This window comes from Tasmannia lanceolata, unplaced genomic scaffold (genome assembly GCF_043159265.1).
Source record: "Tasmannia lanceolata isolate RefF3 unplaced genomic scaffold, GAP_Taslan_0.1 ptg000023l, whole genome shotgun sequence".
NCBI classification, from domain to species: domain Eukaryota; kingdom Viridiplantae; phylum Streptophyta; class Magnoliopsida; order Canellales; family Winteraceae; genus Tasmannia; species Tasmannia lanceolata.
Window position 1 is genome coordinate 1,171,938 of NW_027518700.1, and position 14,465 is coordinate 1,186,402.

Sequence of the window (14,465 nt, forward strand, 5' to 3'; positions counted from 1 at the left end):
CTCCGACGTCGTGTATGAATCAATGATGACTCTAGCACTCCGCTTCAGCGTTAACTCTCCACTAGCAACGCTAAGTTCCTTCCGAGACTTCACAAACTTCTTGTAGTTCAACCCTTCGAAAGCATTATGAAACTTCGCTATCTCACGGTACCACGCTTTCGGAGCCTCCTTCCACAACGTCCACACGTATTGCCAATGCAATCAACACATGAACCGTTGAGATCTTCGCTACCGGACTAAACGTCTCATCAAAGTCAATCCCATATTGTTGGGAAAGACCTTGTGCCACTAGCCTCGCCTTGTATCGATCATTCAAACCATCCGCCTTTTGCTTCACCGATCAATCAAACCATTCGTCTTTTGCTTCACCTTAAATACCTATCTACAAGAAATAGGCTTTACGTTTGGTGGAGGTGGGACAAGATCCCACGTATTCTTCCTCAAGGCAGTGATCTCCTCGCCCATAGCGATTTGCTACTCATTGATATCTTTTGTCTCTTCAAAAGAAGTAAGCTCATCCACCTTACGATTTTCTGAGACATTACCATCTACCGTAATTGGCTCCTCCAACTGACGATCCTCTGAGACATTACAATCTTCCGTAAGTGTCTCTTGATCATCAACCAAATTTGTTTCACAATCATGACTCTTCACAATAGGAGATTCTGCAACATTCAGTGCAAAACAAACATCTCCCTCAAAGTCATATTCCGTAGCAGTCTCTTCCACTATCACATCACAAGCAAAAGAAGCTTGCATATCCCATTCATCATCGTCATCCTCCTCCTTATCTTTAGATTCGACGATAAAATTCCCATCATCGGTCTTAATCCTAGCCCGACAATTTCTTCTAATATGGTCAGGCTTGCCACATCGATAACAATAAAAGTCACGTTTTTCTTGTGATTTTTCATTGTTATTAGCCTGATTATCTCTCTTAAAGCCATCCTTCGGCTTCTTATTTTTCTGCCACTTCCGCTTGCTATTCACCACAAGCACTTCCTCACTTTCTTTCACAGACAATTCGGCCATCTGCCTTGCCAACATCTCTTGATTAATTAAGAGATTCTCCAACTCCAGGAGAGACGGTTGCGTTGGCCAACCACGAATAGCAGTGATAAAACCACTAAACTCAGGCCTCAAGCAAGGATAATCATTCTCTGCATACGGCTTTCACTAATCTTAGACTCCTCGTCTAATTGAAATATCTCATTACACAAGTTTTTAGCTTTCATAAAATAATCAGAAACAGATAAATTATCTTGTGTTAATTAGCCGATCTTGTTCTCCAAGAACTGCAACTGTGCATCGTTCGCCCGTGAAAAAAGAGGTGAGAGTGTCTCCCACGCTTCTTTCAGAGTTTTCGCATCTCTAATATGCTCAATCATCTCCTTCTGTATTGACGCCTTCAACACGTACAATGCTTTTCCGCACGAATCTTCCACTTCCGTAGCGTATCCACTCCCTCTTCTGGTACCTCGGTGTCGTTGCCATTCACTATCTCCCATATATCCTGGCTTTGAAGATATGACTCCAAGCACGACTTCCAATAGATGTAATTGGTATTGTTGAGCTTTTCGATCCCCGCCAACATACCAACACTTTTTGTCATCTCTTCTTCCAACCTCGATATCACCTCGAAGCAACCAAAGAACAAACCGGTTGTATTCTGATCGAACACCTGCTCTGATACCACTTGTAAACCCTCTTTGGTTAATTGGGAAAAAGAATAGTAATTGAAAGTACAAGAGAGAGATGAAGTATTAGCACTATGTAAAAAAAGACATGGAAGACACTGTTCCAGAAACGTAGCAATAGCACTCTAATTTTATTCACGTTAAAAACAGTATATATATATACAATTGTAGAATGACTTTGATCGGATACCCAATACTAGCTATCTCTATAGTATCATATAAACGTAAAACACTTCATCCTAATCTATTAGAAACTCCTTGTAAACACAAAACTCCTACTAGGCTAGTTGCTTTTAGATAAACCATAAAACAAACACTCTAAAGCTAATACCTATCTTCTAAAACAATAAAAGCAAAAGCAAAAAGCAAAAAAGCAAAAAAGCAAAAAGCAATAGAGGACTCTGTTTGAGTCGGTGGTGGTGTTACGTTACAAAGAATTCATAGTTGCCAAACATTGACTTTGGCTATGTTCTTAGGCCATGCTGGCAACCATGAAATTTATTTACATGGAATATTAGTTTATAATGTGGTGAGAGATGAGTGAGAAGGGTGGGAAGAGAGATTTGAGAGGCATGAGTTGAGTTGAGTTGAGTTGAGGGTGAAAAGTCTAAAACATAGAGAAAAAATATACCATATTTCGAGTAGGTTTTTCTTCTGTTTTTTCAGTCTTTTCTTACCCTCTCCTAACTCCCGTCCATTTTAAGTGAAAAAATGGCCATTTTATGATGGAATTCGGAACCTTAAAAAATGATACTTTTCTGGGGTATGATAGGGTCCATCGCAGAAGGCATTTCGCAGACAGGCTGCTGCATAAGAGGGCAGCCACCTCAGATGAATAGGACAAAATCGGAGCCTATGTGGCTGCTCTCTCATGCAACAGCAAGTCCGCGAAACGCATTCTGCGATGGTCCCTAGCAAATCCCTTCTTAAAAATATTTCAAAACTTTCTCAACAAAGAAGAAACCTTGGATATCTTTACCTAAAACAATGTTTGCTAAACAAACCTTGGAAAAGTAGTCTTATAAGAAAAAAAAAAATTTATGGTTGGCAAAATATGCCATAATGCAAAATCATATGGGTGGAAGTCCTAATTTTTGGGGTGGGTAAAAATACTCCTAAACGGACGTTGGGTAGTCCGTTTAGTTTACCGAAGAACATTGTTTGATAGTTTGGACGGTTCTAAGTCAAACGCCGTCAACTGTGCAGGCAATTACCGAATATTTGAATAATGCTAAAATAAATATGTTCACCTTTTCCGATGTGAGAAAAATCCAATGTGTCCATCCTGAAAAACCCAGGCTACTTTGGCTCTACTCGTGGAAGTGTTGTGCAAATGAAGGCCCACTAAAGAGCTGGATTTCACCCATACATGGATTTTCTCTTGTCTTGAGCATTTTCCTTTCTGTTTTTGAGTTCTTTAAATTCTGAGAGAGAGACCCATCAAACATGGGATCTGAAATTCCTCCAATTCCTTTGCTTATACTTCTGCTTTGGCTTTCAACCTTCGGCTGCAAATAATGAACTGTAAGTGCAACTGAATTGATTTCTCTTATTTAGTTCTTGACTGATTGTTTTGAGTTTAGCTGGTTTTTGTTTCTCTTCTCTTGATTAGTAAAGAGAAAAGCTAGATGTTTCAGTTTTGTACAGCATATCAGCATATACACAACATTAGTTTTGTATATAAGCTGATGGGTATGTACATGATTGGATTGTTCAATGTTCAAATAATTCCGTTGGTAATCTAAGTATCTATCATTTTGTGGCCATGTTCGGCAACCATGAATTTTTTTTCCATGGAATATTGTCTTAGATTTTGGAATCCGGAATTTCTTCAAAATTGTAGGTAAGAGACAAGAGAAGAAGAAGACCGGCCGTCGTTTTTGACTTGTTTTTTACTTGTTTTTGACTTCTCGCCCTTCTTTCCATCAGCAAGAGAGTAGCAGACCCTCCCATATTTCCAAGTTTTAGAAATCACAGGATGTAGGAGAGATTTTTAAAATCTGAATTTCTCACTCAAAATCCAAGAAACGCTGCGAGGACAGCATACAACAGCTTGATCATGAGCCATCTTTTACATTGTTTTCAAACTAAAAACCAGGATTCTAAAATCCGCATATCCAAACAGCCCATAAGTGTTGAGAGAGGGTTAGGGAGAGTGAGAGGGGGAGAGAATTGAGAATCATGAGTGAGGAGATGGATGGTGCAAATTGGCTGTAGAATAAAGAAAACAAAAACTCTCTTTTGAGTAGGGTTTTTCTTTTCCCTGTTTTTCAGCTACTTCTCTCCCTCTCCTTACTCATGCCCTCTCAATTCTCTCCCTCTCTCACCACTTGATAAACTAATATTCCATGGAAAAAAAAACTTTCTTGGCTGCCAAACGTGGCCTTTAATTGACAAAGTGTCTTGTTTATTGGGGGTATTAAATGCCATGTTTAGTTTCTGTTTACATCATTTCCAAGGATATTGATGTGATTCTGCCTTGTTCATAAGACTCTTTCCTAAATATGTATTGAAATTCAAATGGAAATCAAGTCAAACATTTATGTACATATTTACTTTGGCGCTGTTTGTTTTGGATTTTGGAGCCGATGGTGAGTCCAAAACTGATTGTTGAACTCAAATTTACATTTAATTTTTACTTTTTAGTCCAATAATCAGTTTTGGATTCACAATCAGTTCTCAAAATCCAAAACAAACTGGGCCTTATTCATTTTTGCATCCAATCAGTTCTGAAAAATGCAAGAGATATTTCCCTTACACTTCTGTGGGCCCTGTAGGCATGTCGAAGAATTGCCGTATCTGACGATGGACGGCCTGGATAACTTCATTACATTTGAGGAAGTGATCTGCCTGGCTCCCTGAATGCCATCTAAGAAGTTGGTCAAGATGGTTGACACACTTCCTAGTTGGCATTAGGGGAGTCATGCAGACATAGCAAGAAATGGTTGCAGTTTCAGGTGCATTTCTATCCAACTACATGCCATTTATATCTGGTTTGTCATTTAGTTCTTTTCCATTATCATTTTCACAACTCTTTGTGTGGATCATTGTGTCGCGGGGGGAGGTGCAACCGTTAACTCCAAAGAGACCCTTAGTCTTCTCTGTGCTCGCGGCACATGAGCTTATCTGGTTCTAGCCTCTAAGACCATCAAGATAGATACTTTTCCTTGAATTACCAGTGCCAAAATAAGTTAGATTTGGAAGTATAAATGATTAAATAACACAACTCTAACGGCTTAAGCTTTTGGAGTAACTGGTTTTTCCACATGCACAAGTAATATGCAGAAGGGATCACAACTTGATGAAGCATCGTCAAGGAATTGGTCTCCCTTGCTAAGTTCGACTAGTCCCTTTCCAATAAAAAAATACCCATGATTTTGCTATCTTGTATGTAAAGGCATGGGTGACCCTTGTTAGATGAATTACATGGATTTGCCTGAATTTTCAAATCACTCTTGATAGATGATTGGATGACTGATCTGCTATATCACGACACTGTCTAGTGGATGCTTACAATACTGCCAAACTAGGGGGATTCAATGAATGTGGATTGAATCATAAAGTCTTGATCAACATCATTCTTGGTAAGGGGTAACACTCCCTAATGGCTCTGTTCTCAATGGGTATAGCTAGTCGGGGTTTATTTTACCCTTAAATAGTCTTGCTATTCTCCGTTCAAGTCGACCTTTGTTCTTGGATAAAATATACCTAGAACAAAATTGGTGAACAGCGGCATGATAATTTCAAGATAAAAATTATCCCAGCAGGATAACCTAACCCATGGACAGCTTATGCAAGTATCCCCGTAGAGAACAGCCCCAATAAGATTATGTGGCTACACTAGTCTGTTGGCTTTTCGAATTAAATGTTACTTAACTTGGCAAGGTAACATTCAGGCACAAATTCAAAATCTATATGTGTACCTGTTTTATAACCCTAATCAAATCACAACAACTGTATCTCACTGTAAAAAAATTTAAGTTAATACAACAGTATGTGTATCCTTTGGGTTAAGTGGCCTTAGATTGCACTGCTTGTTGAATTCTGTAACAACTTTGTTTTCATTTTATCAGATAGCATTATGAAGTCCAGCAACTTGTTTGTATTGTACTTTCTAGCATATTTAGTTGACTGTGAGCATGTTTAATCCCAAAAATGTTTGCAATTCCTAAAAATTGTCCAATGCCGGTTAATAATATATTCAAGGTCTCAAATTTCCCTTAGAACCTTTGTTCTTATAGTTTTTTTTATTTCCATAGTCTCTTTCTTGTTTCAAATTATTTTATTTTCTATCAGACAAACAATTCATTTTACAGAACTGGTAACTCAAACTAATTTGATGGTTAAGATGATACTCTTACAACAGTGGTTCTGTGAATGATAAAGTAACATTATTGGCGGTAGTGGTTCAATCCTTGTGACTTTCGACATTAATGATTAACTCCAATATAAAAAAAAACTAAGGCATTCATGTATAAGATGATTGCTAAACAGAGCAATGCTACCTGGTTCCTTCATGTGAACTAGTCAAACTATGCATTAAGCATCAACCCTGCCCCCATAATAATTTAAACTTTGAATGCTCTTCAAGGAAACCAAAGAATTCTGCGCTGTGCCCGCACTCCTAAAGCAAGGAGAAGAGGACTTCTCTTCTAAACCCCTCCTCGAGAAAGAGAGAAAAGAATAAAGGATTGATTCTCGTACAGCGACTCTATTGTCCACTTCTAACAAATGTGATTGACCCAATTCTGGATCTTCTATGTTAAGATGGGGCTAAAGTCTCTCTGATGGTATGCTGAGGTTATCGTAAATGACGATGTGTCGTTTGACAGTCTTTAAACGAGATCTTTCTTTAGGGCTTGTTGGATTGCAGGAAAAATATTTCTCAAGGAACCATTTTTTCTTGGAAATTTTTTTATTACCAACATTTAGAGGGGAATAAAAAAAAATTAGGGATCTGATGCAGAACGCGTGGGCGTTGAACAAGTCTTTTACTTTTTATTTTCTTTTTTCGTCTTTTTATTTGTAGTATATTTTTGGGGCGTCAAAACTTGTCCGATTAGCTTGATTTTGGTATTTTTAGAAGGGTTTTTCAATTACCTATCTAAAGAGCCCAAGATTATGCGATTTAGACTTGATTTGGGTAAGTTATTGGCATTTTACGGATATGGTATAGGGCTATTATGGGATTGCTATTTTACGTTAGTTTTAATCAAGATTTTAGGTTCTATTTATGTTATTTTAGACGGACGGCTACGATTAGTTGCTTGAGTATTAAGTTAGCTTTAGGGTTTTGTTTTCTTATAAATAGAACTCATGAAAGCATTGTAATGGAGATATATTTTCTTTGATTATTGAATGGAAATTTGCCTTTAGGCTTTTTGGGTTCTTTGAGAACTTTCCTTATTTTATTTGGCTCGATCTCTTAATGTTCTTCTAAGGATCTAAGCACGTATTGATCATGGTTTGCTTCATTGTTTCATTGTTTGTTTGATTTTTGGAATATATTTGGGGAAATCTAATGTTTTACTAGATTTGCCGAAGTATTTCCATCCTCATCTGAGTTCGATTCACTTCTCATCCTTCGGTATCGCTGCAATCTCTTCCGGGATTGCATCAGGATCTCATTATAAATTAAAGGTCCCTATAAATAAAAATTCAAATGTAGAGATGCAAGTCACTTTTTTCATATGTAATCAAACAATTTTTTCTGTTCCAAACTTTTCCAAAAAATTCTTGCAATCCAAACAGGGGCTTAGGGTAGTGGCACAAAGGAAACTATTCATTTTTCATATCTGTAGTTGTGACTTTATATCTATCAGAGTTGGACAAGCAAAACTTGTTTACATCCACTAATGTCTTTAGTTGATTGTAAAGTACTTTACTCAATTGAAGTCAAGTTAACTTTATCCACATCAACCACCAGATAATACAATCAGATTTTTAATGAATGATTTCATACATCTCAGTGCTCTCCTGCATCAACAGAAAGTGTATGGGACTGCTCTAAAAACCATGCGCATATGAGAAAAATTATTCAACCTGGTGTAAACATGAATATGTGGACATCAAATTTCTAATAGTAAGATTGGAATAATTCTTTTATGCTAATCTTCCCTAATTAATGACAATCAGAGACTTTCAATCACAATGAGAGATCAAAAGGGACATAGAGCTCTAAGACCATGTTTGATTTTTTCCATCTCTACTCCTGTTATATGGAAACCAACCAAGGTGTTGCCAATGTCTCTAACACAGTGGCTGAATTTCAATTTGTTCATAATGCTTTTACTCTATTCAGTGAAAAAATCATCATCATCCTATCTAGATAGAATGTGATTCATCCTTTATGGTGAATCCTCTTGGGAAAAAGTATAAAATCCATATAACTACCAGTGCCATCATCTACAGAAATAAAGCCTGCCGCAAATATCACACATCCATGAGGAAGGAAATCTCATTGTGGACTGATTTAATAACAAAGAAGTCATAAATATCTAAAACTTTCGCCTCCAGATATTTTGCAGTTTAATTGATGAAGATGCAATTGGATTTTAGACTGGATGCCTCTGCTTTAGATTTTCTCTGTTTTTTCTTCTCTTGGAGCAGAAGTTAAACTGCACCACAAAGGGCCTCAATAGTTTCGGGTCGACTTGGACAAGTTTTAAATAATGACAAATGCAAACCTTACATAAGAGAACTAGATTTGTATCATCCAAGAACCTGAATTTTATTCAACAATGTTCGAAAGCTTAAAGTGGATACAAGTTTCCTAAATGCGGAGAAGGCCTGAGAGTTCATCCACGGTGACGAGTTTAAGGCGCATCTAGACCGACATGACAAACAAGTCATAGACAGGTCCAAGGCTGGTGAGAAGGGAGATAACAAGATATCAGGATCAGAGAAATGTTCATTGGAGACGACTAAGGTGTCAGAATGTGGTTAAATGTAGTTAACATAAGCCTAACCTACAAGAAATTGTGATTCCCAGAGGACTAACAGACAGAATGTGGTTAAATGTAATTAAATCAGTTTGAATACCTTGAGATACATATACAGAAATAAATGAAACACTGCTATAGGTACATGATTAGAAAAGGCAACTATTATAAATAGAGATCTAAGCAAAGGAGGAAACTATCTATCTATTGATACACAGACAAACAGTAAATTAGGGAATAAAGAAATTCCTGTGCTACCCTCAATAAGGAGCAGACCCAATAAACAAAGTTAAGGAACAAAGAGGAATAAGCAAAAGAGAATACAAACAGGAGAAAAATCCTTCTTGTGATGATTTCAGGAAAAGCCTTTCCCGCAACCCACCCTTCACAACCCTCGACTCAAAATGTCAAGTTGAAGGGCCTTTCAGACATCCATGCTTTTGCTAAGATTGGGAAGACGGCGAGCCCAAAATGCTCTTGATATTATACTTTGCGATCACCTTCTCACGATTCTCAGACCACCAAAGTACTCCTCGACACTCTTTAAATAGTCTTCGACTGTATAAAAAGGACATCATTAAGAGCTAACTAATGACCTTTTTCTAATTAATTTAAGGTCTTCAAATTTCCATGAGACCTTTTCTCCCTACAAAAACTGGCTAGCGTAAATATTAGAGAACGTAAATGAAATCCTTACGTAGATACTACATTTCCAGAAGAGAAGTGGTATAGAATATATCCGACCCATGTCTATCAATGATAATAATCCAGGATTTAATGAGAAACAAGAATAACAAAGCATGAGCCCAAAAACCCAAATGCATGCAGGCAAGACTTTTCCTCAAAACAAGGGGGAAAAAATTACTCTCAATTACCTGAATTGCACTCGCTTCAGATCTGTAGTTCCATCTGGAAATTGCACAAGGGTCACATATACACCTTTTTCATATTCTTTGACGTTAGTATCCTTTGATATCTGTTCCCTGCAATTTTTTTTGACATTATACTTTGCAATGACCTTCTCACGGTGCTCTGACCACCAATTTTCTGCTTGATGCTCTTCAAATAGTCTTCGGCTGCATACAAAGGACATCATTAAGAGCTAACTAATGACTTTTTAAAATTAATTTAGGGTATTAAAATTTCCACAAGAACTTTTCTCCCTACAAGCACTGGTTGGCTGTATTCAGAACAGTTGTAAAGTATAGAATGAATCAAGTATAGAATAATCAGACCAGTGTTTATTAATGATAATAATCCAGGATTTAATAAAAAAAAACAAGAATAGCAATGCATGGACAACAAAACCCAAATGCATGCAGAAGACTTTTCCTCAAAAAACAAAAAAGACTTTCTCAATTACCTGAAGCGCACGCTCTTGAGAGCTGTAGTTCCATCCGGTAATTGCACAAGGTTCACATATACACCACTTTCATATTTTTCAGTCCGTAAAACCTCAGCTTGAATACCTGTATTTCTGGGATTTATGGTATTTGAAGCATTCTCATTAGTTTCCATAACCTCAGGCTCCATGACACTCTTCTTACTATCATCCACCCCGACAGCCATCCTTTCAGGCATATCATCGAGCTAAATAACACGAATAGGAAGCAAGTAAAATTGTAAAAATATAATCAACATAGAATCACTCGTTAATCAATGATATCAAGACTAAAACAACAACAGAAAGCAGCAAAAATTTCCAACCCACTGTAGTGATTTTACGGAGAAATCCAAGAGCATAAAACAGTAAATAAAATGAGAGATTAAGTGTAGAAAATCGACGGACAAAGGTCCAATCAAAACCCGCGACCAAAAGCAAGACAAAATAACCACACAAAGGCAACACACAAAGAACCTGAGGTCCTCCCTTGTGTTGCACTCTTGGAGAATACAAAGGTTTCTCTTACCTCTTCGTCCAAGCAAGAAATCCGTGGTCATTCTTCTCCTTCTCTTCCGATGTAGAGAACCCAAGAGAATCACTAAAGAAAGCCTTCACGGGCCCGCCCCCCCCCCCCCCCCCCCTTCTCTCTCTCTCTCTCTCTCTCTCTCTCTCTCTCTCTCTCTCCAAAGATAACTGCGCGCTCTTTTTCTTCTCTCCCCAGAAAAACTATTTGTCTAGTTTTTCTACCTTTTCCACGGTCGTGTTTAGAGAGTCCATTCACCATTGGTGTTCCAAAACCTAAAACAAGCCACTTTCTAATTTGGCTTCCCACAGACCACACGACACTTAAGTTAGTGGCATGAGAAATAAGACAACTTTCCAACAATCTCCACCTTAACTTGTTTCATAGCCAAGTGAAGAAAAGAAAGGATAAGCTATACTTTGTACCCTCAAGAACACAGCTCCGAACCTCCTGCACATGAGGTGCCCCACCAATCATCAACATTTGGTTATATTGGCCATGTCCAAGCAATGCTTGAACTTAGTCGTTGTAACCGAATTGCTCAATATATCCACTGCATTTTCATGTACCAATAACCAATGCAAAAGATGACATATCTTCAAAACCATACCTAATCAGTGCTTTGGTATTTCTCTTTTGCCTTCCTGTGGCAAGACTCTCCTACTGCATCTGTGGCTCTAGCTACAGCTAGATGGTGTCTCATGGGAGGATTGTGGTGTTGTAACACCCTCATTTCGCTTAGTATCTACAGCTATATCACTAAACTCCACCTCTATTGTAGCTTCATGAGCATGAATTCTTTCCTATTGAGATTCCTCACCAGTATTTCCCTTCACCATATGAATTTCATCAAACATCACATCTCTATTGATGACGACCTTTTGAGCAACTGGATACCAAATCTTGTAGCCCTTTACTCCATTCCCATAACTAAGAAATATTCATAGTTTGGACTTTGGGTCCAACTTTGATCGCTTCTCACTCTAAATGTGAACATATGGTAGACAACTAAAGATCCTCAATGTGGAATAGTCAATTGTCCTTTCTGTCCGCACATCCTCTAGAATCTTAAAGTCAATGGCCGTCGATGGTGATCTGTTCACTAAGAAACATGCCATGTTAACTGCCTCCCCCAAAAACTCTTTGGAAGCCCTACATTCAATCCCATGTATCTTGCTCTTTACAAAAGTGTCATATTCATGTACTCAGCTACACCATTTTTTTGTGGTCCACCCGGTGTAATGAAGTGTCTCATAATTCCTCCATCCTTGCAGAATTTGTTGAATTCCTGTTCTTGAACTCTAACCCATTTTCCGTTCTCAAGTGCCTTACATATCTTTCAGTCTACTTCTCCACATTTACTTTCCATCACTTAAATTTTGTGATTGCCTCCGACTTGTGCTTCATGAAATACACTCATACCTTCTTGAAATGAAGAATATAAAATATAGTGCTCCACCTTTGGATGCACGTAATCCAATACACCCTTGCTTGTTTGTTGTCCTATCTTGAACTTGACCTTGCACCGCTTTCCATACAGACAATATTTGCAGAACTTAAGTTTGCACATTCTCACGCCCTTAAGCAGTTTTCTCTTGTGAAGAACCTGTAGCCCCTCTCGCTCATATACCCTAAACGCATGTTCCATAAAGATGTCATCCGTGCCTGAGTCAATTGGAGAAGTAATAGAGGCTCTACTTGTCATGGACTCCATTGCAACTAAACAAGTTGCCTTTTTTCTTTCCCGCCATGACGATCATTGGCCCTTTTGTTACTTTGAGGTCTCCTCATTTTGCCATGAAGCTGAACCTATTTGTATCTAAGGCCCCCAAGGAAACAAGATTTTTCATCAAATATGGGACATGCCTGACATCCAATAAAGTTCTCACCATCCCGTCCAACATCTTGATTTTAATGGTGTCTATACCGACTGTCTTACATGCTACATCGTTAACCATCAGAATGATTCCTCCATTATAGGGCTGGTATGTGTCAAACCAATCCCTATATGGGCACTGTGATACGAACATAGGAACACCCTGAATCTAAAATCTAGGTCTCAGCATAGTGATCTACTTGCATGGATAACGATAGGACATCTCTATTACCGTGTGAACTCTCAACTGTAACACTAGCCTGATCAGAAGTCTTATCCTTTTTCTTTTCTACTATTTCTTGCTTATACTTTCTGCAGTCCCTTTTCATATGGTATTTCTTGTGATAGTGATAACATTTAATTTATCACTCTTTTCACTCGACTTAGTTCCAAATCCTATCTGAAAAGGACTCCATCTTTTGACCTTCCGTTCCCCTAATCATTACTTTTCTCTCTTGCTAACAAGCCTTCACCTTGGGAATCATCCCCACTTGGTTTCTTATGTATATCATTTTCCGAGAGCACTGCAGTGACACAATTTGAAATCAAAGTGTCTTTCCCAGATAACAAAGTAGTAACTAGGTTATCATTTAATGGAGGACGGAAAGCCGGAAGAAGTAAAGCCTTATATTCTTCGATCTCCACCTCAACACTCGACAATTGAGTTATAATCTTGTTAAATGTGTTAAGGTGAGACATAAGAGTGGTCCCTTCTTCCATTCAAAGTTCATACAATTGTTTCTTAAGAAACACTTTGTTTGATAAAGATTTAGCCATGTATAGACTTTCTAATTTCCTTCATAATTCCGGTACAATTTTAATTTCAAGGACATTGTACATTACCTCATCTGTGCCTTCATCTTGAGCTCCTCCCACACTTCATCTTTCATCATTTTCAGCTTCTTGTTTTCCCCAACAATGCCTTGTATATAATCCTTGTTGAGAATAAACCCTTCTTTCATCTTTCACATGCACCAAGAGAATAAACCCTTTCTCTCTTCACGTTGTTGCAGCCGCCACATGAGAAATCACTCCCTCTTTTTATATCTTAGGTTTTACCAAAACCTAAAAAGAGGTTATTTCTATTTTACTATCCAACTAAACTGTGGGAAACAAGGTAACTTCATAACAAAGTGGGCGTTTTCCGACCCCAATTGGGATCACATACTCTAACAAAGCAGAATTGAAAGCAGTCCTGCAAGGCGTAAGAATAATTGAGGAGAGGGACTTATGCAGGTTGACTGGAGAGGGAGATTCACTCAATGTGATCAAATGGATGGATGGGATGGGAGCCGCCCCCACCATGGAGATTTGATAACATGATAGATGGCAAGTAGTGATGTGGATAGACTAGTCCGGGCATTTGTGGGCAGAGAGACTAGAGATTTTTTTTCCCTCCCCCTTGAGGTGGTGTGCTGCTTATTGTTTGTTCCTCATCTTGTTCATTTCTGTTCTGTTTCATCTTGTTCTGACCATCTCGGTGGTGGTTTCCTTTCCTTTCCTCTACTTAATAAAGATCTCTTTACCACTAAAAAAAAACTAGATGGGGTAAATGGGTAATACAGGGACGAAAAGGGGGCGATTATATCATTTCCTCACTCGAAAACATGGAGTTCTCTGGAACTGTGTGACTACAACTTTGAAAAAAACCCGAAAAATATCAAAAGATAATTAAATGGTAAGAATCTAAAATCAACTGACTATTAAGACCATGTTGCATGCAATATCTGCAAAGGACAGCTGAGAAAAAGTAAAAGGGGAATCAAATAATAAAAATCTAAAAAAACTGACCATTATGAGCAAATTGCAAGCAATATTTGCAAAGGAGAACTGAGCCATGGTACTGCTGTTGGGATCTCTTACTTTTAATGAAGCCTTCTCTTGTTTAATTTGGGTCTCTGTTTGAAGAGAAGCACACTTTAACAACCTCTAAATGGAGGGAAGACGAGAGAGAAGAGAAAGGTTGAGTAAAACAAAAGAGAAGATGGAAGAAGAAAAGGTTCAGGGAGAATTAAAAAAAATTGAAGAAGAGAGAGAGAGAGAG

General features: G+C 38.1%; 1 protein-coding gene across 1 annotated transcript; it reads right to left on the reverse strand.

Moving 5' to 3' along the window:
• Nucleotides 1–8,693: 8,693 nt before the first annotated feature.
• Nucleotides 8,694–14,465, reverse strand: LOC143856440 (protein Brevis radix-like 1). The gene is made up of 4 exons (XM_077366654.1): nucleotides 14,213–14,465; nucleotides 10,002–10,228; nucleotides 9,514–9,714; nucleotides 8,694–9,196 (listed from the first exon to the last, which is right to left on the reverse strand). Exons 1-4 carry the CDS (start codon nucleotides 14,258–14,260, stop codon nucleotides 9,082–9,084), a joined length of 591 nt encoding a protein of 196 aa, XP_077222769.1. The 5' UTR covers nucleotides 14,261–14,465; the 3' UTR covers nucleotides 8,694–9,081.

Excerpts from the sequence above, each read along its gene's own strand:
- LOC143856440 (XM_077366654.1), bottom strand. The coding sequence starts at position 14,260 with ATGGCTCAGTTCTCCTTTGCAAATATTGCTTGCAATTTGCTCATAATG. Across the intron at positions 10,229-14,212 it reads CTTGCAATTTGCTCATAATG|CTCGATGATATGCCTGAAAG; the intron begins GTCAGTTTTTTT and ends CGTGTTATTTAG. Across the intron at positions 9,715-10,001 it reads CTCAAGAGCGTGCGCTTCAG|CCGAAGACTATTTGAAGAGC; the intron begins GTAATTGAGAAA and ends CTTTGTATGCAG.